This window comes from Amphiura filiformis, chromosome 12 (genome assembly GCF_039555335.1).
Source record: "Amphiura filiformis chromosome 12, Afil_fr2py, whole genome shotgun sequence".
Lineage (NCBI taxonomy): Eukaryota > Metazoa > Echinodermata > Ophiuroidea > Amphilepidida > Amphiuridae > Amphiura > Amphiura filiformis.
In genome coordinates this window covers 39,855,393-39,883,232 of record NC_092639.1, presented here as the reverse complement: position 1 = coordinate 39,883,232, position 27,840 = coordinate 39,855,393, and the positions used below count along the sequence as shown (strand labels likewise).

General features: G+C 38.6%; 2 protein-coding genes across 2 annotated transcripts in view; one reads left to right on the top strand and one right to left on the bottom strand.

Moving 5' to 3' along the window:
- Positions 1 to 545: 545 nt before the first annotated feature.
- On the top strand, positions 546 to 23,354 carry LOC140166184 (methyltransferase-like protein 27). Its single transcript, XM_072189584.1, has 5 exons — positions 546 to 734; positions 18,680 to 18,805; positions 20,685 to 20,823; positions 22,171 to 22,263; positions 23,026 to 23,354. Exons 1-5 carry the CDS (start codon positions 594 to 596, stop codon positions 23,208 to 23,210), a joined length of 684 nt encoding a protein of 227 aa, XP_072045685.1. The 5' UTR covers positions 546 to 593; the 3' UTR covers positions 23,211 to 23,354.
- Positions 23,355 to 24,970: 1,616 nt separating this feature from the next.
- The window catches only part of LOC140166183 (nicotinamide N-methyltransferase-like), a 33,888-nt gene continuing 31,018 nt past the window's right edge, over positions 24,971 to 27,840 (bottom strand). Inside the window, exons 3-4 of the mRNA XM_072189583.1 lie at positions 26,758 to 26,965; positions 24,971 to 25,830 (exon numbers count right to left, since the gene is read on the bottom strand). Of these exons, the coding sequence (XP_072045684.1) occupies positions 25,404 to 25,830; positions 26,758 to 26,965 (635 nt within the window). The 3' untranslated portion in view covers positions 24,971 to 25,403. The remainder of the gene's footprint in view (positions 25,831 to 26,757; positions 26,966 to 27,840) is intronic.

Here is a 27,840-nt window from a genome sequence, read left to right as displayed (position 1 = left end):
AGAAACACTGTCTGCATTTTATGAACTGAATTATATTTTTCATTTTTATAAAATGTTTTTGGTGAGGAGTATAATTGATTTACTATTATTCATCCATTCACTATCCAAAATCACCATACCTACAAATCTGTATAATGAGACCTTCCAAAATAATGGTACCCAACTTCTACCGGATTATTTTTAAAGTGTTGAGAAAAACCTTCCAATTTCAATAGAATTTCTGGTAAACTCTCACTCAATGCTTTGGAAACACAAACATCCCGTTAGGTCTCGTCGAATGTTAACACTTTTCTTTCATGACTTTCTTTGTAAGTGGATATTTTTTCAAATAAGTAATAAAAACTGGGTGTCTAAGTTATTTGGACAGACAATAGTTACGCTAAACAAGAGACTTTTCGTGCTTGGCTGATCCTCACTTGATGAAGGTCATATTGATTTATCGTCTACAAAGATGCCTCCTCTCCAGGCCAATGGTACGTTCAAATCGATCGGTTGGACGTCCAAAGGTCCCATGAACGTATTATAAAAGAGTATACGTAGGTCTGCAAGACGTTTAATTCACACAACAAAAAGAGCACTAGAAAAGGGGGAGAATGGCCGAAAATGAATCTAACATCGAAAAATTGGATCAAATTCAGCGTGCTCAGCGACAAAACATGAATGCCTGTGGAGAAGCTGGTGACAAAGATGGCATGCTACTGCACTACGCGAACGTAGCGGATACATATGATACAGTAAGGATTTATGTTTTCATGTGCTAATAATATAAACAGTTTTATGTAAACTTTAACACGTAGGAGTGACTTTCTGACTTTCCAGCAAAGAAGGAAACAGAAAAAGGGAATAGAAAGAAAAGTGGGCAAAGAAAGAAGTGGAAAGGCAAAAAGGCAAAAAGGCAAAAACAACCAAGAATGACTCGAGTTCTCAATCATTTGCGACCATTGGTTTGGAAGTCGAAGACATTCCCACCACACTGTAACGTCTGTATTAATCGGCGTGACGTGGCGTGGAACGTGCCCCCCCTTGATTGCAAAATTTAGAAAATCTCATAGGAAAATTGCCGAAAAAATGGCTTGCGCCCCCCATCAGACCCGGTGCCCATCCAATCATGATTGGTTCCCCCAGGGTTGTGTTTGGGGGGTGTGCGTGAAGGGTGTGTATCTTGTGTGATTGGGGGGTGTGTATGGGGCCTATGTACTGGTCAATGCTCAATATTTTCATATTTTTCGTAATTTTCTCGTAGGGCCTATTGATTATTTGATTATTATAATGTTGTTGAATTTGTAGGCCTATATGAAAAATTGTTGCAGTTCTTTTTTTTTTCTTAATCATGAAATGGTATCAGCTTATAATAGTGAATGTTACTTGCTTACTAACTGACTATTATAGTATAATACCTTTTGGTCTGAAATGGACATATCTTGAAATACCACAAGGGTATGACCCCCCCACCAAGTGGTGTCAAATGTAAGAGAAGAAAGTAAAGAATATAATGTGGTGACACTTATCCAGGTCAATATTCATATGGGTCCAAAAATATGCAAAACACACTGACATATGAAGCAAGTGTTTTTACAAATTGCAAATTTCACCCTCAGAGAAATACTGTGGCGAATTCTCAATAATTAGGGGTGGTGCAATGATTATGTGTACCCCCGGGGTGGTGAATTATAGGGGGGGCAAAGGTTTTTTGGCAGGCCAAAAGGGGGCAAGCATTTTTTGGCAGGTCGAAAGGGGAGGAGGTCAAGCGATTTTTGGCAGGTCGAAAGGGGGGGGCAAGCGATTTTTGGCACAGATAGTTATGGCACCGTATCTATATTACGCCCTAAAAAGGTGTAGGAAAACGTTAGAAACACGTTCAAATATGAAAAACTGCTCGCTGCGCTCACAAATATATGATAAGATAATTGAAGGTTTTAAATTCAGGTTCCCAAAAATCTTGCATGTGTAAGGGGGGATTTTTTGGCACATCGAAAGGGGGGGCAAAGGTTTTTTGGCACGTCGAAAGGGGGGGGGGGGCAAAGATTTTTTGGCACGGCCAAAGGGGGGGGCAAGCGATTTTTGTCAGACTATTTTGAGAATTCACCACCCCAGGGGTACACGTAATTATTGCACCACTCCTTATATATCTTGTGTGCTGCCTAACATAAGTTTAATTTTTGTACTTTGAAGGTTGTTAATATCAATTTTTAATAATTTGCCATAGAATTTGTAGTATAGACTATACAAAAAAAAAATTCTTCGTATTCTGGTTGTGTGTCTGATGTGCGCTCTGCCCCTGGAAAGGTTGGACATACGAAGATAATAGAGTCTTTAAACCACTTTCTTTTCATAAACATAATAAAATGTCGACGTTGCAACTTAAAGACCCATTCAGTGATTTGCTCGTCCGGACGATCGTAACGGACCGGACGGCTTCAACTTCACCAATACTGCTGTTTTCGTCGATTTTTGCCAATTTTTTCATTTCAAAAATACCAAATGACAATTTGAATGACTTATCCTTCACTTTTTAAGGGGTACTACACCCCTGCCCAATTTTGTGCCTATTTTTGCATTTTTTTTCAAAAATTATAGCGCATTGGTGACAAATAAGATATGTATATTATAGGGGCAAGGACTATAACTACTGCACTGGAAATTTTATTTCAGCACAGACAACAGTTGTGGAGTTACAGTCAAAAATGAGGGAAAACCAATATTTGATCAATAAATCAATAACTACTTGCCTTGAGTTGCTGAATTTTCAGTGCAGTAGTTGTAGTCCTTGCCCTTATAATATACATATCTTACTTGTCACCTAGGCGCTATAACTTTGAAATATGCAAAATAGGCACAAAATTGGCCAGGGTGTAGTACCCCTAAGCAATTTATGAACAATTTTAATCCTTTTAACACTTATGCTGGGATCACTGCATAGGCCTTTAAGGTTAAATACAATGGAAATGAACTCAAGCGTAGGCCTACTTTGTGTATCAATCTACATGCACATGACCACGAACCTATGGAACCGTGGCACGTGAGTCATCCTATGTTGCAGATTTAGGGAGGGAGCAACCATGATAGGGGGGCTGCCGAGGTGGGGGCAGCCGGTTTTCTGCAATTTTCCTATATGGTATTTTATATTATTATTAAATGATATATCTGTCGTGAAATAAATCAATGCCGCTATAGGCTATAATAGGCCTAGTTGGCCTACCCTGATTATGCAATATATACAACAATAACTGCAACAACAATAACCAAACCAACAACCAATATTTAATTTGCAAAAAATATTCATAGGCTTATATGGCCGCGCCTATTTAGACTAGTAGTAGGCCTATTCCTGAATTATACAATAATGAAAAAAAACACGGCAAAAACAATCAATCACTGCAGTCAGAAAGATAGAAACGAACAAGAAAGAAGACAGAAAAAGAGAAAAGTAAGAAAAAAATAGAAAATAATAGAATTTGACCACAGAGGGACTCGAACCCGTACTAGTTGCCCAGCTCAAAACTATATAGTCGAAAATATATCGATCAAGCTAAGCACGCTAATCGATTGAGCAACGGAGGGAGCTTACGAAAACTGATGCTCTCAAACTGACTATGATATTCAAACGTGCATACAGGCTGTTATGATAAACAAGCGCATCGCCCCCGCAAAGTCGGACACATCCATGACGAAAAAAACTCGTTTTTTGCAAAAGTAGCTTCAATTTGGAATGAAAATCAAATGGTAGAGTAATCGACAGATAGTTGAGAAATAATGTTGGTAGTTAGATGTCAAAATTAACGTTCCACAATCAAGATATCGATAATGTAACAAAACAGTGTTTTCTCAAGCAAGATTCTCGAAAATGTTCCCCCAAAACGGGCTTTTAAAATTTAATCGGTATGGCCGTCAAAAACGTAAGATCTTTGGAAAAATTGGAGCGAAAATCGGCGAGCGGGTTATATAAAGGGTATAAAAACGTTTTAATAACATTCCAAAAACATTCTTGAAAACTTGATACAAAACATTATAATCAGAATGTTATTTTGGGGTTGAAAAAATATTTTGAGAAAAATGTTTGCCCAAAATATTTTTAATAACGTTTCAAAAACGTTTCCATGACCTTTATATGACCCGACATTTCAATGTTATTAAAAGGTTTTGAAAAAACATTTTAAGAACATTTCTGTGTTTGCTGGGTTCAAATATTTTAACATAATGTTATTTAATATTGACACAATATTTGGCAAAAATGTTTGCAAAAATAGTTTATAATAACATTTTTTGAAAACATTTAAAAATATTGTTGTAGTGTGTTTTCATACAAAACGTTTTTAAACGTTATCATGACCTTTATATAACCCGCCATTTTAATGTTATTAAAACGTTTTTACCTAAACCAAAAGCCAAAATATAACTTATTTAAAACGGTTTTGTGTTTGCTGGGATGGTGCTGCATATTGCCGGAGTTTGTTCGCTCTCCTTTCGTTCATGTTCGTTCTTTGTTCGTTGCACTCGGCCCGTGTTCGTTGCAAATACGTTCCTATGAGGCCTTCACCCCAAATATTCTTCCGAACTAGTGATTTCGCCACCGGATAGCATATTTTTGTATTCGGTGATGTACGTTGACCCAGTCCGTCTTAGTGTCACACTACACCGGATCGTTCTTCCGTATTTTAGCAAATCCGTTAGTGTTCGTCTGTGATGTGCCCTGAGTAATTTAATTAAATTATTTAACTTTGTTTACAATGTGAAAGTATGTCATGAGATGGGAAACCCCCTTGTACGTGCAAGATAATGGTGTGGAAAGTCATTTTGGAATTCCCCCCAAATTATTGTAAACAAAGTCAGATCTATGTTTGGAACTTGGAAATCCCCAGTTCAGCATTATTGCACCACAGAGAAAAACACCCAGGAAGTGATGTAATGAGAAAGGTTAATGTGTATAATTAATCTTGGGAAATCCCAAGCTTGCATCATCTGTGAAGATGTGAATGAAGTGATGGTTTATTAATAGATCTTGGGTTTTCTGGAGTATTAAAATGTGAGAGCTTGAGTTTGCTGATTACAGAATGTCATGGGAGATTGTAAACTCCACATGTGTGTGATGGTCTTCGTGCTTCAAAAAAGAAGTGCATTTTAACCAGTTTATATAGCCAATAATTGAGCTATTTTAATACAGCAACGAAGGAGATAGCGAGCACACAAAAGTGCTCTTCCTCATTTAAAGGATTAAAGTTCTTCTGTCGAATTGCTGGAGTTTGCTGGGTTTATGAAAACCACACATCTGTCAAATACAGCGGAGCTGTGTTAAAGAAACCTGTTCTCTGGAGAAAGAGTGATTGGTGAAAGAATCATTTTCGTGTGAGGGTTTCATACGCAAGGATATTTATAAACGCAAGAGTACACTGGACTTCGCTGATTTTCGCAGGACAAGTGAATAAGGATATATTACATCAGTCGTCCAGAACATTAACATTGCAAGAACTCTAGGATCACCAACAAGAAGACCGCTGGTTAAGTACTGATAGAATAAAACTGTAATTGTGTGATTTTATTGTATTGCAATATTGTTGTTATATGTACCAAGCATACTTTGTTTTCAATTAAAGACTTAGATTATGTTAGCTTAATCAAACAGTGTATTTGTGTTGTGCATTCGTGTGAGTTCGGGTAGGTGATTTTGGCCTTGAGTTGGTACGACTCGTAACAAAAATTGGAGGCTCGTCGTCCGGGAAATACACTGTAAAAAAAAGTTAACATTAATTTACTGAGTCTTGAAAGTGAAAGTACAGTATGGCAGAGTTCAAAGCAGAAGAGTTTCTTGAAACTATAAATTGGGAGAAGTTTGATGAGTTGAAGAAGCCTGATTTATTAGCATTTGCCAAACATTATGACTTGAAAGTAAAGCAAGCTACAATAAAGCAAATAATCAAAAATGCCTTGATTGATGTTTTGGTCGGGGAAGATATTTTTGATGAATCCTTGTTGGCAGAGAAAATGGAGGTAGAAACTGAAATCGGTGTGGACTCAGCATTTAAATTGAAAGAGTTGGAAATTCAATTAGAACTGAGGAAAATGGAAATGGACCAAAAGGAAATAGAAATGGACCAAAACGAAAAACCGGAAATGATCAAGTTAGAGAATGAAAAACAGAAAATGGCTATGGAAGAAAACGCGCGCCATGAAAAGATGGTGCTTGAAGAAAAAATGCGTCAAGAAAAGATGGCGCTTGAGCACCAAAAATTAGAGACAGAAGAAAAGGAAAAGGTAGCAAAGTTGGAACTTGAAAAACAAAAGTTGGAAATGGAAGAAAAGGAAAAACAAAAAAAAGCTGCAAATAGAAGCACATTTGAAAGAAAAAGAAATTGAGGAAAAGTACAAGTTTGAACAAGAGAAATTGGCAAAGTTAGGTAACAAATACTCATCAAGTTTCTCCTCAAAGTCGGGGTTTGATGTTATGATGTCGGGTTTTGATGTGAAGCTTGAGCCTAAATTCAAAGAAAAAGAAGTTGACGAGTATTTTCAACATTTTGAAAAGGTAGCTACAAATTTGAAATGGCCTAAAGAGCATTGGACCCTACTTTTACAAAGTAGTTTTGTGGGGAAGGCCAGGGCGACTTACTCAGCTCTACCAATAGAGAAGTGTAATAATTATGAAGAAGTCAAACAAGCAGTCCTTAAGGCCTATGAACTGGTGCCTGAAGCATACAGACTAAAGTTCAGAGATTCAAGAAAGCAAGCAGATCAAACTCATGTAGAATTTGCTAGAGTAAAAGAACAAATGTTTGATAGGTGGCTTGGTTCAAAAGAAGTCAAAGATGATTTCGGCCAACTTAGGCAATTGGTTCTTATAGAAGAGTTCAAGAAATGTGTCCACGTTGACATTAAAACCCATTTGGATGAAAGCGCTAGCAAAATTAAGACGCTAAATGAGGCAGCGACAATGGCGGACGACTATGGCTTAACTCACAAATTGAATGCGAGTAAATTTAGTCATAACAGAAGTTATTCAAACAGGTTCAGCCATAATCAACCTAGAGCAAATCAGGGTGGCACACAAGAAGTGAAACCTCAGTCTAATTCACAGCATAGTGCTGGTGGTAGAGGGACCTCAGGAAGTTCAGGTAACAAATCAAAATTTGGGACTGAATTTAAAACCAAAGTAACTTGTACTCATTGTAAGAGACCAGGGCATACGATGACCAGTGTTATTTCTTAAAAGGCAGACAAGACTCACAAAAACAACAGCCATCTGCTAACAATACTGTAGGGTGTGCAGTGTCACTTGAGTCAAAGAAACAAGTCAGTCAACTCAAGAAACAAGAATTCCAACAAAAGGGAGGTGACACAGACAAGGTGTGTGAGGAATTTGAACCATTTGTATTAGAGGGAGTAGTATCACTAGGTGATAATGGTAGTCCAAAGCCCATAAAGATCGTGCGAGACACATGTTGTACACGTTCTGTGATTATGGAAGGAACTTTGCCCTTCAGTGAGGATAGTTCAGCAGGTAATGCTTTGATTCAGGGTATTGGGATGGAAATACTTAATGTACCTCTCCACAAAATTAACTTGAAATCTGATTTGGTTTCTGGTCCTGTAACCATAGGAGTTAGAAATGAATTGCCAGTCGAGGGAGTGTCCTTGTTGCTAGGAAATGATTTGGCAGGGGGGGTGAGTAAGAGAGCCTCTGTAGAAACAATTGAGGACAACCAAATTGATGACTTAGGCTACAATTTGGAAGACACATTTGTGTCAAAGTTGAATGAGAAAGAAGATAAACTTCCTTCTCCTGGGGATAAAAATACCCATAAAAATGACACAGCCTCTGAGCATGAACAAATTGGGGAAACCATGAAAGACCCATTAAGTCATGACAAGCTGATTCTGGAGCAACAAAATGACCCAGAACTCAAAGAGATCAATCAAAGGGCATTGACCCTAGAAGAAATTCTGTCTGTTTTACAAACAAGATGGTGTGCTAATGAGAAAATGGCGCCCTCCTGATGCACCTGCCGATGAAGAGTGGAAGGTAGTGCACCAAATTGTGGTACCAAAAGTCTACCACACTGAAGTTATTAACATAGCACATGATAGTCCCATGGCAGGGCATTTGGGTGTTAAGAAAACTCATGAAAGAATTCTGACACATTTCTGGTGGCCCACTCTCAGAAAAGATGTTTCTGAATATTGCAAAACATGTCACATATGCCAAGTAGTAGGGAAGCCAAATCAGAAAATACCTCCTGCTCCATTGAAGCCAATTCCAGCCTTTGATGAACCATTTAGTAGGGTTATTATTGATTGTGTAGGCCCCTACCAAAGACTAAGTCAGGTAATCAATGCCTTCTGACAATTATGTGTGCGTCAACACGCTTTCCTGAAGCCATGCCCTTGAGAAATATTAAAGCAGTGACTATAGTGAAAGCTTTAACAAATTTCTTCACATTTGTGGGGCTCCCCAAGTCCATACAGTCAGATCAAGGATCAAACTTTACTTCTGGAGTATTTCAGCAGGTCATGTATCAATTAGGTATAGAACAGTATACCTCAAGTGCTTACCATCCAGAATCACAAGGTGCACTGGAAAGGTTCCACCAAACTTTGAAAAACATGATCAGAACATATTGTTTGGAATTTCAGAGGGACTGGGATGAGGGAGTACACTTGTTGTTTGCTGCTAGGGAAGCTGTTCAGGAAACCTTAGGATTTAGTCCTTTTGAGTTAGTGTTTGGACACACAGTGCGGGGCCCTTAAAGTTGTTGAAAGAAAAGTGGCTCAATGAGAAATCAGATATCAATTTATTGGATTATGTCTCCAATTTTAAGCATAGGCTTAACAGAGTAACTGATATCGCCAAAGAAAGCTTGAAACAGGGCCAGGCCAAAATAAAACAATGGTATGATAAACATGCCAAAGAGAGAGTGTTCAAACCAGGTGACAAAGTTCTAGTACTGTTTCCAATTCCAGGACACCCATTGCAAGCCAGATATCATGGCCCATGTGAGGTAGAGTCAAAAGTGGGTGAAGTAGATTATATTATCAAGACTCCTGGTAGACGCAAGAGCAGGCAGTTATGCCACATAAATATGCTCAAAGAGTATGTTGAAAGAAGTGACAGTGGCATTCCAAAACCTGTGTGTACAGTAAAACATGCTGGCCAACAAAATTTAATATAAATATATGAAAGTGTGTAAACTTAAGATTGGGCTCGATTGAAGGCGCTTACAGGCTCACACACCACACACATGACACACAGAGCAGAACACATAATGAAGGTATACTAATAATACTCTGCTCTTGTTTCCACTATATATGATATAGGTAATGCTTTATTTTACTAGTGGATTAAACTTACTTACAAAATTCCTAAAAGTTCATGACATCATAGAATATATTGCTTTCAAACCAGGTCTCAGGAGTTATTGCACTAATATTCATTAATTTCAATATTGACATGCAAGTGTGTTGTTCTGAAAAAGGTGAGATTCACCCATGTTATAGGCATCCCATGACATTTAGAGTTCCTTTTTATTTTCGTGACCAAAATCAAAACTATACACATACACTGTTTCAAAATGAAACAAAAACCAATATAATTATTGGTATGGTATGAGAGATCATAGTCTAGACAATAGAAATTGTTGCAATAAGAATAGAAATATGCGCATGCGTTGATGGTATGCATGATTAAATGTACCAAAAATGTATGATAAAGAGAAAATGTCATCAAAAAACGCTAAAAATGACTTCCACAAGGTTTGCGGAACAGCAGCAGTGTGACTGAATTTCTATAACACATGTAAGTCTCATGGTAAAATTACACAAACCTTTCGAAATTCAAATTTCTAATTCAATCCAGAGCCTCTCTATTGTGTGCTACTTTGATTACAAAAACATGACTTTTTGAAAAGAAAGGGTTCATTAAGAAAGAATTTTTTTAATAATCAGTAGTTACCCAATCGAACCAGGTACCATTTGTTAAACTTTGTCGTCAATTTAACTCTTGCTATCTCTTATTACAGGGTGAGTTTTAAAACATTTTATATATGGTATATCCATCAGTGACCTTGTGTGAAAAAGTAAGGAATTAGCATTTACCGTTTTGTTTTTATGACACATTTTATAGCGCTACCCAATTTTAATGTTTGTCCAAGAGACATCTAAAATTTGAATGTCAGCCCACTCTGTGTTAGGTAGATTTGGAACAACTGCCATTTTCTTAACCTCATTGGCATTAAAATAAAATGGAGCACCCAAAGTGTTATTGCCCTTGGTCTTGTTTAAGGAGAAGAAACATTATTTGTTGTTATTTTCATTTTACCTTTACTTTAAAGATGTTTATTCTCTATCAAAAAGACACAAATTTGTAGGCGGGTTTTTCAAATGTCAAAATGAAATGCGCGTAAATTTAAGTGGAGTGAATTTCAAAATATCCAAAAAGTTGGACATATTGGGATTAAAAAAACTGGTGTTGGAGTCGAGTGAGGTATGAAGGAGTTAAAGTAATGTTAGAAAGTTTGTTTGAACAGACAAAAGAAAAGAAAATAAATCAAAAACAACCTTATTTACGTTAAAGTCAGTTTCAGATCTGGTGTCTTTACCGTGCACTGTGTGCTCTCATTCAAAATACATGGTACCTCGTGGACAAATAACAAATGGGGTATCGCAGCAAAAGGACTCATAAAAATTAAACGGTAGTCGCGATTCACTTTATAGTTTCACATAATATGGCCATTGAGTGTAGCATTTATAGAAATTTTCAATATTGGGAAAGTTCGACTTGGTTCTTACATAAATATGGAAGAAGAAGAAGAAAGAAGAAGAAAAAAAGAAAGACTAAAAAAGTCCATCACTCTAAATACAAAAGGCAATAATAATAATATAATAATTATATTATAAATGATACGAATGTAAGAAGAATGGGCTATTCCAGTTAAAATCTACCCCCCTTCTCATGTGCACCCATTCAGGTCAGAGGATGTTTAAAGACATTCCCATAAGCCAATGGGGTTTCTGACCTTCGTATGTCTGGCTTTTGTACACATGTGGCAAGTTGACCATACCTTGCATTGGGATTGTGTGCAAATATCTGGTGTTTTCATCCTATTATTTAACATTGAAAACATTGAGAGTTATGACTAAAATTAATGCAGTGGGACAATATGAATGTTTCCTGTAAGAAAATCAAATATCAGTCCCAAGTCTCAACTATTAGCTTGTTGGCTGCAGTTTTAAAATGACCATTTTTCACAAATTTTTCAAATTTCCCAATCATAGTGCATTGTAGGAATGCCTTTAAGCCTCCTCTGCATTCAGGTAAAGCCCATTTGAATTCACGCTCACTGTGTCAGTCATAGAGTGTGTATGGATAACAACTGGGAACAGCCCAATTTTGTTATCTGCAGCAGCAGTTATACCCGCATGCGAAGCATGGACGGGTATATTGCCATCCTATGGTTTCTTATACCCGCATGCGAAGCAAGGACGGGTATATTGTTATCCTGTGGTTTCTTCTCCTTCTCCTTCTCCTTATACCCGCATGCGAAGCATGGACGGGTATATTGCCATCCTTGGGTTTCATCTCCTTCTCCTTATACCCGCATGCGAAGCATGGACGGGTATATTGTTATTCTTATACCCGCATGCAATAGCATGCAGGGTATCTTCCCATCCTGTGGTTTCTTCTCCTTCTCCATCTCCATCAAACACATCATTCTGTCAAGGCTAGCGCTAAAACTACAAAGGCCCTGGGGCCCATATGTGGTATACTTATGAGCCCTACCCCGTAGAAGTGCCTTTTGCCCATCTTGGCCCCAGGGGTCAAAGGTCACGGGCCCCAGGGGCCCAAATGTGAAAATACAAAGCACGCCATTTCTCATCAAATGAAGCCGCCTCAGGGCCCTGAGTTGGTACACTGATAGCCCTAGGGGTACCCTATATTTACAAATATACAAGAGCCCCATATGTTATATATTATGGGCCCCAGGGGCCCAAATGTTAGAATATGGTGCAACAGATTGACAAGCCTAGCTCTAAAAGTACAAGATCACTAGGGCTCATATGTGGCATATGTATGAGCCCTAAGTTGTAGATGTGCCTTTTGCCCATTTTGGCCCCAGATGTACAAGGCTGGGGGCCCCAGGGGCCCAAATGTTAAAACAAAGGGCCGGCCGTTTCTCAGCAAATAAAGTAGCTACAAGGTTCAGATTTGGTACACAGATAGGTCTTTAGTATTATATTGTCATATGCATATATAACCCCCATATGTCACATAATATGGGCCCCAGGGCCCCAAACGCTAAAACATAGGGCCGGCCGTTACTCAGTAAATAAAGCAGCTACAATGCCCAGCTTGAGTCTACTGATAGCACTTGAGAATCATACTTCAACATATGTACACGAGCCCCATAAGTCATATATATTGGGCCCCAGGGCCCCAAATGTTAAAACAAAGGGCCGGCAGTTTCTCATCATATAAAGTAGCTTCATGGCTCAGAGTTTGTACACAGATTGCACCTGCGAATTACATTGTTATATAAACATATGAGCCCCATATATCACATAATATTGGCCCCAGGGCGCCAAACGCTAAAACATAGGGTCGGCCGTTACTCAGTAAATAAAGTAGCTACAGTGGCCAGCTTGAGTCCATAATTGGAAATACCCATTGGCTGTTCCATTTAATTTACATACTCCCTCTGAAATGGCCCCAAAAAGGCTGTTCCGTTTAATTTACATACTTCCCCTGAAATGGCTGTTCCATTTAATTTACATACTCCCTCTGGAATAGTTTCCCCCTAATCATATTGCATAGCCTCACTGTGAGTAAGAGAGACTGACAACAGCAACCTATGGAGAGTAAGAGAGACGACACCCCTGGGAGGGGACTTTTTACAATGTCTTTATTTTAAGTGCTACGACAGTGCAACCTACATTCAATTAAAGCTTGTGACTTGGACTTTCACTTTTTACACATTTTCCGCCCAATTGGGCGACTTTTTACAATTTCTTTATTTTAAGTCCTCAGCAAATAAGGACTGTAAGTTTGGGTACACCGATAACATGCGGGTATAGCCGTATTTGTGTACAAATATATAGCCTTCTAGTGTGGTTTCTTCTCCTCCTTCTTCTCCATCAAACACATCATTCTGTCAGGGCTAGCAATAAAACTACAAAGGCCCTGGGGCCCATGTGTGGTACACTTATGGGCACTACCCCGTAGAAGTGCCTTTTGCCCATCTTGGCCCCAGAGGTCAAAGGTCACGGGCCCCAGGGGCCCAAATGTAAAAATACAAAGCACGTCGTTTCTCATCAATTAAAGCAGCCTCAGGGCCCTGAGTTGGTACACTGATAGCCCTAGGGGTACTCTATATTTACAAATATACAAGAGCCCCATATGTTATATAATTTGGGCCCCAGGGGGCCCAAATGTTAAAATATGGTGCAACAGATTGACAAGGCTAGCTCTAAAAGTACAAGAGCACTAGGGCTCATATGTGGCATATGTATGGGCCCTAAGTTGTAGATGTGCCTTTTGCCCATTTTGGCCCCAGATGTACAAGGAATGTTAAAACAAAGGGCCGGCCGTTCCTCAGCTAATAAAGTAGCTACAGGGTTCAGATTTGGTACACAGATAGGTCTTTAGTATTATATTTTCATATGTATATATAACCTCCATATGTCACATAATATGGGCCCCAGGGCCCCAAATGCTAAAACATAGGGCCGGCCGTTGCTCAGTAAATAAAGCAGCTACAATGCCCAGCTTGAGTCTACTGATAGCACTTGAGAATCATACTTCAACATATGTACATGAGCCCCATAAGTCATATATATTGGGCCCCAGGGCCCCAAATGTTAAAACAAAAGGCCGGCAGTTTCTCATCATATAAAGTAGCTTTATGGCTCAGAGTTTGTACACAGATTGCACCTGAGAATTACATTGTTATATGTACATATGAGTCCCATATATCAAATAATATTGGCCCCAGGGCCCTAAACGCTAAAACATAGGGCGGGCCGTTTCTCATCAAAGAAAGCAGCTTCCGGGCTCAGAATATGTACACAAATAGCACCTGAGAATTATATTGGTACTAACACCCACACACCCATCCACCCCACAGACGTAGGACTAAACAGACAGATCGTATTATATCATAATTGGAAATACCAGCGTGAAGCGTTAAGGCTGTTCCAGTTAAATTACATACCCATTGGCTGTTCCATTTAATTTACATACTCCCTCTGAAATGGCCCCAAATAAGGCTGTTCCGTTTAATTTACATACTCCCTCTGAAATGGCTGTTCCGTTTAATTTACATACTCCTTCCGGAATAGTTTTCCCTGAATTATATTGCATAGCCTCACTGTGAGTAAGAGAGACTGACAACAGCAACCTATGGAGAGTAAGAGAGACGACTCCTGGGAGGGACTTTTTACAATTTCTTTATTTTAAGTGCTACGACAGTGCAACCTACATTCAATTAAAGCTTGTGACTTGGACTTTCACTTTTTACACATACAATTTCTTTATTTTAAGTCCTCGGCAAATAAGGACTGTAAGTTTGGGTACACCGATAACATGCGGGTATAGCCGTATTTGTGTACAAATATATAGCCTTCTAGTTCTCCATCTCCTTCTCCTCTCCATCAAACACATCATTCTGTCAAGGCTAGCGCTAAAACTACAAAGGCCCTGGGGCCCATATGTGGTACACTTATGGGCCCTACCCCATGTAGAAGTGCCTTTTGCCCATCTTGGCCCCAGAGGTCAAAGGTCACGGGCCCCAGGGGCCCAAATGTAAAAAACACAAACCATGCCGTTTCTCATCAGATGAAACAGCCTCAGGGCCCTAAGTTGGTACACTGATAGCCCCAGGGGTACTCTATAAATACAAGTATACATTAGCCCCATACGTTATATATTATGGGCCCCAGGGCCCCAAATGTTAAAAATATGGGGCAACAGATTGACAAGCCTAGCTCTAAAGCTACAAGGGCACTAGGGCTCATATGTTGCACATGTATAAGCCCTAAATTGTAGATGTGCCTTTTGCCCATTTTGGCCCCAGATGTACAAGGCTAGAGGCCCCAGGGGCCCAAATGTTAAAACAAAGGGCCGGCTGTTTCTCAGCAAATAAAGTAGCTGCAGGGCTCAGATTTGGTACACAGATAGGTTTTCAGTATTATATTGTCATATGTATATATGTACCCCATATGTCACATAATATGGGCCCCTGGGCCCCAAACGCTAAAACATAGGGCCGGTCGTTACTCTGTAAATAAAGCAGCTTTAGGGCTTAGAGTTAGTACACAGATTGCACCTGAAAATCACATTGTTATATGTACATGTGAGCCCCATATATTACATTATATGGGCCCTAGGGCCCTAAACGCTAAAACATAAGGCCGGCCGTTACTCTGTAAATAAAGCAGCTTTAGGGCTTAGAGTTAGTACACAGATTGCACCTGACAATCACATTGATATATGTACATGTGAGCCCCATATATTACATTATATGGGCCCCAGGGCCCCAAACGCTAAAACATAGGGCCGGCCGTTACTCAGTAAATAAAGCAGCTACAGTGCCCAGCTTGAGTCTACTGATAGCACTAGAGAATTAAACTTCAACATATGTCCATGGGCCTCATAAGTCAAATATTATGGGCCCATGGCCCCAAATGTTAAAACAAAGGGCCGACCGTTTTTCATCAAATAAAGCAGCTTCCGGGCTCAGAATGTGTACACAGTAGCACCTGAGAATTATATTGTTATCAACACCCACATACCCCCCTCCCCACCGTACACACGTTGGACTAAACAGACATATCCGTATTATAATTATTAATATAATAGTTGGAAATACCAGCGTGAAGCGTTAAGGCTGTTCCAGTTAAATTACATACCCATTGGCTGTTCTATTTAATTTACATACTCCCTCTGAAATGGTTCCAAAATAGGCTGTTCCGTTTAATTTACATACTCCCTCTAAAATGGCTGTTCCATTTAATTTACATACTCCCTCTGGAATAGTTTTCCCCTAATCATATTGCATAGCCTCCCCGGATAGCCTCACTGTGAATAAGAGAGACTGACAACAGCAATCTATGGAGAGACAACTCCCCTGGCAGGGGACTTTTTACAAGTTCTTTAAAAGTGCTACGAGAGTGCAACCTGCATTAAATTAAAGCTTGTGACTTGGACTTTCAATTTTTACACATTTTCCACCCAATTTCTATATTTTAAGTCCTCAGCAATTTGTACACAGATAGCACCTGAGAATTATATTGTTACTAACACCCACGCACGCACCCCTCCACCCCACACACGTAGGACTAAACAGACAGATCGTATTATATCATAATTGGAAATACCAGCGTGAAGCGTTAAGGCTGTTCCAGTTAAATTACATACCCATTGGCTGTTCCATTTAATTTACATACTCCCTCTGAAATGGCCCCAAAAAGGCTGTTCCGTTTAATTTACATACTCCCTCTGAAATGGCTGTTCCATTTAATTTACATACTACCTGAGTAAGAGAGACTGACAACAGCAACCTATGGAGAGTAAGAGAGACGACTCCCTGGGAGGGGACTTTTACAATTTCTTTATTTAAAGTGCTACGACAGTGCAACCTACATTCAATTAAAGCTTGTGACTTGGACTTTCACTTTTTACATATACAATTTCTTTATTTTAAGTCCTCAGCAAAAAAGGACTGTAAGTTTGGGTACACCGATAACATGCGGGTATAGCCGTATTTGTGTACAAATATATAGCCTTCTAGTTCTCCTTCTCCATCAAACACATCATTCTGTCAAGGCTAGCGCTAAAACTACAAAGGCCCTGGGGCCCATATGTGGTACACTTATGGGCCCTACCCCGTAGAAGTGCCTATTGCCCATCTTGGCCCCAGAGGTCAAAGGTCATGGGCCCCAGGGGCCCAAATGTAAAAACATAAACCATGCCGTTTCTCATCAAATGAAGCAGCCTCAGGGCCGTGTGTTGGTACACTGATAGCCCCAGGGGTACTCTATATTTACAAGTATACATGAGCCCCATATGCTATATATTATGGGCCCCAGGGCCCCAAATGTTAAAAATAAGGGGCAACAGATTGACAAGGCTAGCTCTAAAAGTACAAGATCACTAGGGCTCATATGTGGCATATGTATGGGCCCTAAGTTGTAGATGAGCCTTTTGCCCATTTTGGCCCCATATGTACAAGGCTGGGGGCCCCAGGGGCCCTAATGTTAAAACAAAGGGCCGGCCGTTTCTCAGCAAATAAAGTAGCTACAGGGTTCAGATTTGGTACACAGATAGGTCTTTTAGTATTATATTGTCATATGTATATATAACCCCCATATGTACCATTATATGGGCCCCAGGGCCCAAAACGCTAAAACATAGGGCCGGCCGTTACTCAGTAAATAAAGCAGCTACAATGCCCAGCTTGAGTCTACTGATAGCACTTGAGAATCATACTTCAACATATGTACATGAGCCCCATAAGTCATATATATTGGGCCCCAGGGCCCCAAATGTTAAAACAAAGGGCCGGCCGTTTCTCATCATATAAAGCAGCTTCATGGCTCAGAGTTTGTACACACATTGCACCTGAGAATTACATTGTTATATGTACATATGAGCCCCACATATCACATAATATTGGCCCCAGGGCCCCAAACGCTAAAACATAGGGCCGGCCGTTACTCAGTAAATAAAGTAGCTACAGTGGCCAGCTTGAGTCTACTGATAGCACTAGAGAATTATATTTCAACATAATTATGTACATGGGCCTCATAAGTCAAATATTATGGGCCCCAGGGCCCCAAATGTTAAAACAAAGGGTGGGCCGTTTCTCATCAAAGAAAGCAGCTTCCGGGCTCAAAATATGTACACAGATAGCACCTGTGAATTATATTGTTACTAACACCCACACACCCATCCACCCGACACACACGTAGGACTAAACAGACAGATCGTATTATATCACAATTGGAAATACCAGCGTGAAGGGTTAAGGCTGTTCCAGTTAAATTACATACCCATTGATGGCTGTTCCATTTAATTTACATACTCCCTCTGAAATGGCCCCAAAAAAGGCTGTTCCATTTAATTTACATACTCCCTCTGAAATGGCTGTTCCATTTAATTAACATACTCCCTCTGGAATAGTTTCCCCTAATCATATTGCATAGCCTCACTGTGAGTAAGAGAGACTGACAACAGCAACCTATGGAGAGTAAGAGAGACGACTCCCCTGGGAGGGGACTTTTTACAATTTCTTTATCTTAAGTGCTACGACAGTGCAACCTACATTCAATTAAAGCTTGTGACTTGGACTTTCACTTTTTACACATTTTCTGCCATATTGGACGACTTTTTACAATTTCTTTATTTTAAGTCCTTAGCAAATAAGGACTGTAAGTTTGGGTACACCAATAACATGCGGGTATAGCCGTATTTGTGTACAAATATATAGCCTTCTAGTTTGATACTATATCTGTGTTAAATCAAATATGCATGATCGATAAATTAGTTATTGAAGGAAGTTGGTGCTATTTCAAAGTTGAAATACCATCAACAGGAAAAGAAGCAAAAAGGTTATTTTAGGGAAATTGTTGTCTAGCTAGGAGTGACATGTTTATCAATCTACTCTGTGATGTTTTTGTTTCTGTTGTCATATTTTAGTTTAAAGATCTCCCCGGTTGGGAGCAAGGAAGAAAAAACGTTGCATTGGCATTGCATTCGGCGAAGCCTGGCTACAATGCAAGAATACTGGACTGTGGTGCTGCTACTGGACAAACTGCTGAAGAGGTAGGCATACAGATTGATATTGTCGTAAAGTAAAGGTAGAATCGGACCCGGACCATGTCCCAAGCTCCAAGAGCTTCAAATTTAATAATAGGTATTGCTATCCATGTTATCGTTGCCACATAGATACATTGCTCACTCCATCGAACACGGGGTCCTCCCAAAGCTGGTTATATTTAAATGAAGTACTGCTTGGACATTCTGGCAGTCGAAAGTGAAAAAGGTGAAATCAAAACGCATTTTCTGACAAAACTATAATATATAGACCATTCTGGCAGTCGAAAGTGAAAAGATGTGAAATCAAAACGCATTTTCTGACAAAACTATAATATATAGACATACACGATGTTCCTTATGTGGGAAATATCTTTCTTTAGAGAACCATATTAGTTTGAAACGCTAAAAAATTCCGAAAAAAAAGCTCGCGGGCGAAGTTAAGGCCTATAAAAATCAAAAATCGTACACTAAAAGACAAAATTTCATGCCTGATTTTTTCGGAAGTCACTTTTTAGCGTTTCAAACTAATATAGTTTACTGATAAAATATATTTCCTACCTCTGTAAAGCATATCGTGTGTGTCTATGTATTATAATTTCCGTTTTATTTTCACCCTTTTTCATTTCAGACTGCTGAAATATTCAACTCAGTACTTAAAGGTCAGGTATATTACTCGGACAACATCATATCATTGGCAAGGTAATATTATGAGGACAATGAAAATTACTCTCTTTTTGAGAAAATAAGACGTTTAAAATTGATATTCCGCAAAAACCAACTTAAGCGATGAGTTCCTTCGAACGAGACAGATTTGGCCTAGAAAAAATTGACGTCATGAAATGACTGTGCCTGCATTGCCAGAAGGTACTATAAACATTCTCAATGCACAGAACGTATACTGTTGTTGTTCACAGGAAAAAAAAATCTGAATTAAGTATTACCAATTCAATGGTTTTTAAACATATGGATAAAATCAGCCGCTTCTTTTTTATATATTAGTAAATTGTGATATTACATTATTCATATGCATATCAATATCATGAGAAACATTTGGGCTAAAAAAATTTCAGCGTGATATAAACCGTGTTAAGTCCACAAACTCATGTATCTGATTTCTCTGTGGGATATTGCAATGCTATACGCTGGCGAAGTTACGTAATAATCGGAATAACTACCATAGCAATAGGCCAAAACAATTTTTGAATATACCGCGAACTATATTACTCTGAAAAGCTAAAAAGTTCAACAACAAAAAAAGCTCGCGGGCCAAGTTGAAGCCTGTTAAAATCGAAAATAATTATTCTCTTCGAATAGAGATAAACTTGTTTTTGCAATAGACCTGCCCTTTAATACTTGTATTTCGAAAGCAACCAGCAGAAATAATCGATATTTTTATTGTGGCTAGCAGAATCATTCATCCATGGGTATATTTACGCGTTCATTTTGAAAAAGAAATCAATCGGAAGTGTAGAATGGTGAAATCAAAACGTAAATTCTGACAAAACTACGAAATATAGACCACAATGATGTGCGTTAGATAGTTGGGGAAAATCCTTCATGAGCGAACTATATTACCCTGAAAAGCTAAAAAGTTCATAAAAAAAAGCTCGCGGGCCAAGTTGAAGCCTGTTAAATTTCACGCCTAAGTTTAACACCAGGAGGTTTTTTTTTCTGACATTTACTAAAAAAATGAAAATTATTAATCTTGCTCATTTCAACACCGAATTCGATCGCTTCTATATAATAGCCTAATTAAATGACTGAGTGGGCCTTGTACAACAATAGCCAGCAGGAGACTATCGTTCTACGTGTATATATTATTGTAACACTGATTTCCCCGTACTGCTACCTTTAATATCATATATCATTACCTTTAACATTGCAGATAATAAAGCTGGGTTACACAAACATTGACGGATTGGATATGTCTATGGATATGTTAAGGGTTGCAGAAAGGAAAGGCTTGTTCAAAAACATCATATGCGACACAATAGATGGTGTTCATAATACCAAGATTGCCGACGGTAAGATTCAATATAATGTATGCGATGAGTATGCAATGTTTCCGGTTACAACAACGAAACAAGTTTGAGACACTATAGTCGTGTTCACACGGTCGGACTTAGTCACTTAATACCGGTAATAAGTCACTATTACCGGTTATAAGTCGCTTATTACCGGTAATAACTCACTTATGTCCGACCGTGTGAACACGACTTATGTTAGTCAGGCATGTGATGCAATGAACAACAAATGTAACATGCCATTGCTTCATCCATTTATCGCCGAGAAGAAAAGAAGGTGACCAGCCATCAGCAAAAAAGAGAACAAAGTCTGATATCGGGCAGCCACCAAGGTCATCTTCCACTGCCAGTGATCTTGCTTCGCGTAGTACTTACAAATGTACGTCCACATCTGCTGCTAGTAGGCCTATGTCTACTCAATGTCTAATAAGCCAAAGGGCTGAGCATACACTTGAATTCCAATATGAAAAAGTGGTGGCAACTATTACTGACAAGACTCCCAGCTGCAATGATCTTGGTGATATTCCTGCTTTTAACATATGGGCATTTATACGAGACTTGGATTCCAATAATGTCAGTGATAGTCGGACTTCAAATCAAATTTATGCACAAGCTTCGCTACCCAATATTTTGCAATTGTCATGACCCGTTTGGGGTCAAACGTCACGCATGAGTAATTTTGCCTAAAAATGCGAATTTTATTGAAAATATACTTCTTCTCTTACCATGCTTACAGATTACATGGTATAGTATTGATACTTGGACACTACTGCTATTGTTTATAGCCAGGGTCTATGGAAAAATATACATATTTGGGGTTAAAGGTCTTTAAAGGGATATTTCCGGTACATCCAATCAAATGCCTTCAAAGGTTCCTTTTCCCACATATTACGCGGTACGGAGATGCGACTGGCACATAAGCATTGACATTAGCTAATGTCTATGTGGTAAACACAGATTTGGTGTTCAAGGTCATAGGATCAACCAGGGTTGAGAACTGAAAATCAAAACACCTTAAAGTTCAGTTTGATGCATATGAAGTTTTGCGATCATCAGAATATGCCAAAAAGGCCACATAGGCCTATAGCGTTAAGTGCAAGTAGGGTTGTTATCAGATTTAGCCTAAACATAGGGGGGAGGTGGAGCATGTTTTGGGGTCAAACGGGATAAAATTATATAATTTATTCAATTTGAATGAAAATTGGTATTTGTAATGTTGATATGATTTTAAAAAAATGATAGAGGTCACGGTCATTTCAAGGTCACCAGAGCTAAAACAAAGGTCAACTTACTGTGACCACTGAAATCTGTAGTTCATATTCCTTCTTCCATATTACCTATATGTAGACTCCTATGACGTCGTCGTTTGCAATGGAACTTTCGCGCCTGGGCAGATGGACCAAACTAGCTTTCCAGAGCTCACCCGGATAACAAAATCTGGTAAGGGACTTTGCCTCTCTTCTATTATCAAGTTAGCCGATGCTTAGGTGATGACTAGGAAAAGATAGATTGCAAAATATTTTGAAAAACCTTTTCATTTAAAGCCATAATGTACGATCTTGTACTTTTTTTAATCTGATTTTTTTGGCATATTTGTAAGGGCCTCTCTTCTTTTAACCAAGTCGGTCCTCAGGTGATGATTAGGAGAAGATAGACAGCAATATATTTAGCTATATTTTAAAAGACCTTTTCCTTTGAGTAGGCGCCTGGCAAACTTCGATTCAAAGTAAGTGAAGCCGTGCGTATGAATTTTGATACTATTACAACAAAAATGTCATGTAATGATAAAAAATATACCATTTTGAAGCATCAAACCCTAAAAAGTACTTTTTTGGCTATATTTCCTGGTCAATTTCAGTGATTTTAAAGCAGTCTTTTCAGATGCCATGCAAACAAATAGTTACTCGTCGTATTTCCGTATCGCCCAGGCCTATTAGTGGTATGTAACCTAAAGTGTAGCACTGAGCCCAGTACTAGTGATTCCAATATGTGTATTCTAGAGTACCCACACGCGTACTGAATACCAATGAAGTAGCTAGGTGCCCTGCGGTGTACCTATGAGGCGGCAACAATAAGAATCTAGTAGTGTATCTTTACAAACTATAGACAAGCCACCAACACTTTGTATTTCTTAATGGTACAACTCGTTTTGTTATTAATACCGTACATAATGCATCAAATTTATTTATTTTTATTTTCAAGGGGGCTTCATCATATTTTCCGTAAGCTTTAAATATCTACATGAATGGAAGCTGTTTAAGAATGGCCAGTTAGATTCAGAGATGAAGAAGTACGTTTCGGCAGGGAAATGGAAGAAGGTGGAGCAAGAGACCCTTAATTACTGGGAGGATGAACAAGCTGTCTATTACACAGTATATGTTGCATGAAAAGCCAATACAATGTGCAATATACTCACACATGAAGTATCCTCACACTTGTAAAAAAATGGGTAAATTTATTTTTTAAATTGAAGCATTCTCTAATCCAGCACATTATGACACCCCAAAGTTGACTCAAGAAGTAAGGTTACACGCATTAAACGAAAGTCCAGTATTAAAAGTGACAAACTGACATATACAAGGGGGAAAGATCCCAACAAGCGCAAGAAAGAGACAACACAGTTTCTTCAGTCAAGCTTTATTTAAAACAGTAAGTTTTTATTTCGACTTTTTTCTTCTCTGTACTTTTCACCACTTTTTCAATTTTTCAGTTCTTTTGTTTCAGTTTTCTTTTCTTCCTTTTGTTTTAAATTTAAATTAAAAGAAAGGCGCGCATGAATTAGCCATCCACCACTCTCAAACCACAAGTCAAGTCTATGGACTTTTGAATAGGCCAGTTTGTCACTGTTAAAACTGAACCTCTATCTAATCAAATACTTGTAATTCAATGGCGTGTCATAATGTGCAGGTTACCCAAATATGATTTAGTTTTAAAATTAGGATTTTTTTTCCAAGTGTAAGGATACTTTTTAGTACAGTATATGCTCCCACTGTTAATGCTGAGAGCATCAAGTTATGTCTTATAAACATACTGGCTACAGAATTGTTATGTTTATTTCATTTTCTGTCATATTTCCTCTGTCTTTATATATATGTTAGTGGTTAATTATTGTATACAGTATGCACAATCAATAAGGTTCCAGTTTTTCAACTTCCATCCAAAATGAAGCTTGGTTTTGAGAGTCAAGGTAATCACAATGTACATAAACAGTCGTCTTGGGGTATTTAAATAAAGGCACTTAATTTAATACCCACGTGACTCAAGGGCACCGACATTACAGCGTCTAGACAGGACGGTTTGGAAAGTGACCTTTGGCACAGCGGGTGGTCTTCCTGTGTATTTCAATTTGAAACGCGAGATGCCTAATTTTCTAGCAAATTTATCATTTCGCAACTTTGTAGTATTATTGTAAGAGTTTCGTCGATAACTTTTTTTTCCGTCGGTAAAAACTTTTAAAATTTAGTTCTTGAAAACATACTAAAAAAACAGAATCCCCCAATGTATAATTAAGTTGCCTTATACATTTGCAGCAATTTTGATGATATTTGTCTGAAAAAATCCTATCTCTTAGCATTGTAGCACATCTACTGATCAGTTGGTAGTCTTGGTATGGCGGCGCCCATGGGTCACGTGGGCATTAAACTTAGCTAAAAAACTAAATAGCCTATGGTGACTGGTAAAGATATTCTCTTTAATTTGAGATTAGTGTGAAATGTACAATCCCGGAGTTTCACGTCCCAACGCCAATCATCAGAAAAAATGGTTGCAAATCTAAACTGCAACAAGAACTCCAAGACAATGAAGACTTTTTTACAGCGTCCCAGAATACATCATGTGCTGTAAATACCACTTATTTAACCTTATAAAAATAATAATGTACACCATTTTCACCCTGATGTGGCAGTGAGGCCAGTGCGCATTTCATTGGGCGCAGTCTTAAATCGTTAGCGTTCGCTCAAGGGTTCATTACCAGGCCTTTTAACTTTGCATAAACATTGTGTAAACTTGGGCAATATTAACAATCGAAGTGTTGAAAATCGTGTTTTACTAGAACTTGTGAATGTGATCTCTACAAATTTGAAATGAGTGATGTTTACGATTATGTGCGCATGAACACACGGGGTCAAAACGTCGTTATCAGTCGGATGTAAACACGGGAAAATCTGGCCTTTTGTAACTTTCTCAAAATTAGACGGAAAATGTTGAGTAAATTTCAGATTATGTTATTCATAATTCTGTTCTGATTAAAATGATATCACATTATATTTTCAAAGTTAGAAACAGCTGCTTGACGTTGACGTCACTGCCTCATGAGGGTGAAAATGGTATAGAACCAATATTACCGATATTAACTTTACTATTGAATTGAATTGAGCACAATTGCAGCTATTTTTGATCAACAAAGTATCACAACATAATATAGATTACGGATTGAGTACGCTTGTGGTCCGTCTCCTTCAATAACTGGCTATCGACTACACAAGGTCGTAGGCGAGCGTGATTGATGAGAGAAAGACCGCGGAGCGATATATTTAAATGATTGAAAAATACAAAGAAAATAGCGCCATAACAGTTTTTATTTATTTCTGAGCAACAACAAACATTTTATCAGTGCGGTCATTAAAGTATCCATCGCCCGGTAGGTCTAGCATGGACTCATAGAGTATTGTAGTACCAAGAATTTCCAAAGTGGATATAACTTCGTCCCTATCTGTCTTATAACAGGCGAAGGCACGATTATTAGACGCTCCACGCCGATAAAACGTGCTTCCGAGTGAATTTCCTAAAAGAAGAACTCCACCTGGGTTTAAGTATTTTACAATGCAGGCCAAGATTTGAAGCCAGGAATTTCTGTCTGGTGCAACTTCTTCAACTACTCCAAAGGCAACAATAGCGTCGTACTTCTCACCGTTACGTGAAGGCAACATGGGGTCCTTGAGCGCATCGCAGAAGGCAACGTCCACGATACGTTCACGTAGTGTCTTTGCACGCTCTTCCGCAGTTTCACTGTTGAATAATGGAACAATGTTGGAGGGGAAGATGAATAATTGATGAATCTGAATTAACTAGCTAAACACTGAAATTGTCAAATTGCTTTGCGAGAGAGTCGATATACATCACGAAAGAGACCAACCCACACTCAATAGACGTGGGATTTCAGTATATCGTAAAAACTCGTCTACAAGTATATAAAGGGTTTCTGATGAAAGTTGAATTAATACCAAACAGCCGTAAATATGACAATGTCATAGATTGGTCTTACAACAGTATTTGTTTGTAAATGCTACCTAAACTCCATATTGTTGTCCCCTTACGGTACTCTATATGCTTGTAGACAAGGTTTTACGGTATTTGTGCTTCTAGATTGAGTGTATAAGCAGCTGTTTCCAGAGTACAGGTTCACTGTAGGCTAGTCAAATCACTAATTGCACAACAAGCTATTTCATACGCGCTTCCGTCTCCCAATTTAAAAAGCTCACACAAAAACATAAAAAATTCTATTTGAGCACTGGCTACCATAATAAAACTTGGTTTTGGTACATTGCATACTTTCGAATTAGTATACAAAATGATTTTAAATGTAAATTCACAATGCTAGTGTCAAAAATGTAAAATAAGTGAAAAGTATTATTTTTATATACTAGTATACAATTACGACTTCAAACTTTGTCAATTAAAAACTTGCACAAAAAAGGTGAATGTTGCATAGAATGATGATACAAACCCAAAATTGCCCATGTAACATATTGTGCCCCAATCATATGGAATGTCCCATAATAGAGCACCGAGAGTTTCGGTTTGACCTGTCTCTAATGTACAGGTCGATATTGGATCCTTTTCTTATTTGCCTATAACTCAAGAACTGTACGTCGGAGGAAGGTCAGCTGTTAGAGCATAACTTGAACTTAAAACTTGAGAATTAGCTGTACATACCCATTTCCTTCTAGATCGCAGACGATTTGGATATGTGGATTCCAGTCAAAGCAGTCGTGATCATTGTTGCGCCATTTAGTAAGCTGTTCACGGTTTCCTTTCACGTAGTCAGATGTCACGATTTCATCATAGTGCTTGGAAGCTGAAATAGTAGCGTAGATGCATGGTCCTGCTCCGAGCTCAAGTAATTTCTTGCCTTTCAAATTTCCTAACGGGAAAAAAGTAGAGTAAAACTTGTAAGACGAGTTTCTGGGTTTCTTTGATAGAATTATAACATAATGCCATTTCATTTTGTGCGAACGAGTTGGTATTAATGTATGGCTATGCTCACAACTCACTTGTGCATTTGCGTGGTATGTGCCTACTACGAGGACTACAACATGTAACACACACCGGTTACAAATATTAAAAATATTTAAAAGTTTGCCCCACTTTCAGCATTGACCAGCCAAGAACACAGGCACTTTGGACTTTCTCTTATCCAATCAAAATTAGTTTTATATTACCACGGTAGGATTTGACGCCGACCTGACGTAAGTTACGTAGTTTTTAAATCGCTGAATATTCATTATGTATAGCTGATGATTGACATATTATTATACGGCGCCTATGACGTTTCTCGTTACTCCCGTTGCGCTGTAGCACATCGTACACGCCAGGTAAAGAGTTATTTTGCATACGCATCAAAACACGTGTCTTTATAAACTGCTCCGCGCCGGCTGCTGAGAGTAGCTTCTATTACAAAATTGGCTTATACTTGCACATCGCGGTGAGCGATTGGTTAAAACCCAATCATTGGCTAAAAACCAATCATGCCAATCGCTAATAGCTCAGCGATTCAGCTATGAGTTTTCTTATAAAATAAACAAGCTAATTCTATTGTCATTGTATTGTTGAATGTTGAGTCTTCCAATGGTCTGTATAGAATAGTAAACTCGGGGACAAAAAGATCACATTCCTTTCTTTGCATATTGAGATGAATTGATTTTATTCCTATAATGAAAATAGACTACATGTTGTGCTATGATGGTGTAGATTCTTTTGATGTGATTATATGGTTTGTGTAAGCGCGAAAATGTTGAA

Coding starts and splice junctions, on each gene's coding strand:
- LOC140166184 (XM_072189584.1), top strand. CDS start 594: ATGGCCGAAAATGAATCTAACATCGAAAAATTGGATCAAATTCAGCGT. Junction 18,806..20,684: donor CTGGACAAACTGCTGAAGAG/GTAGGCATACAG, acceptor TTAACATTGCAG/ATAATAAAGCTGGGTTACAC. Junction 20,824..22,170: donor TAATACCAAGATTGCCGACG/GTAAGATTCAAT, acceptor ACCTATATGTAG/ACTCCTATGACGTCGTCGTT.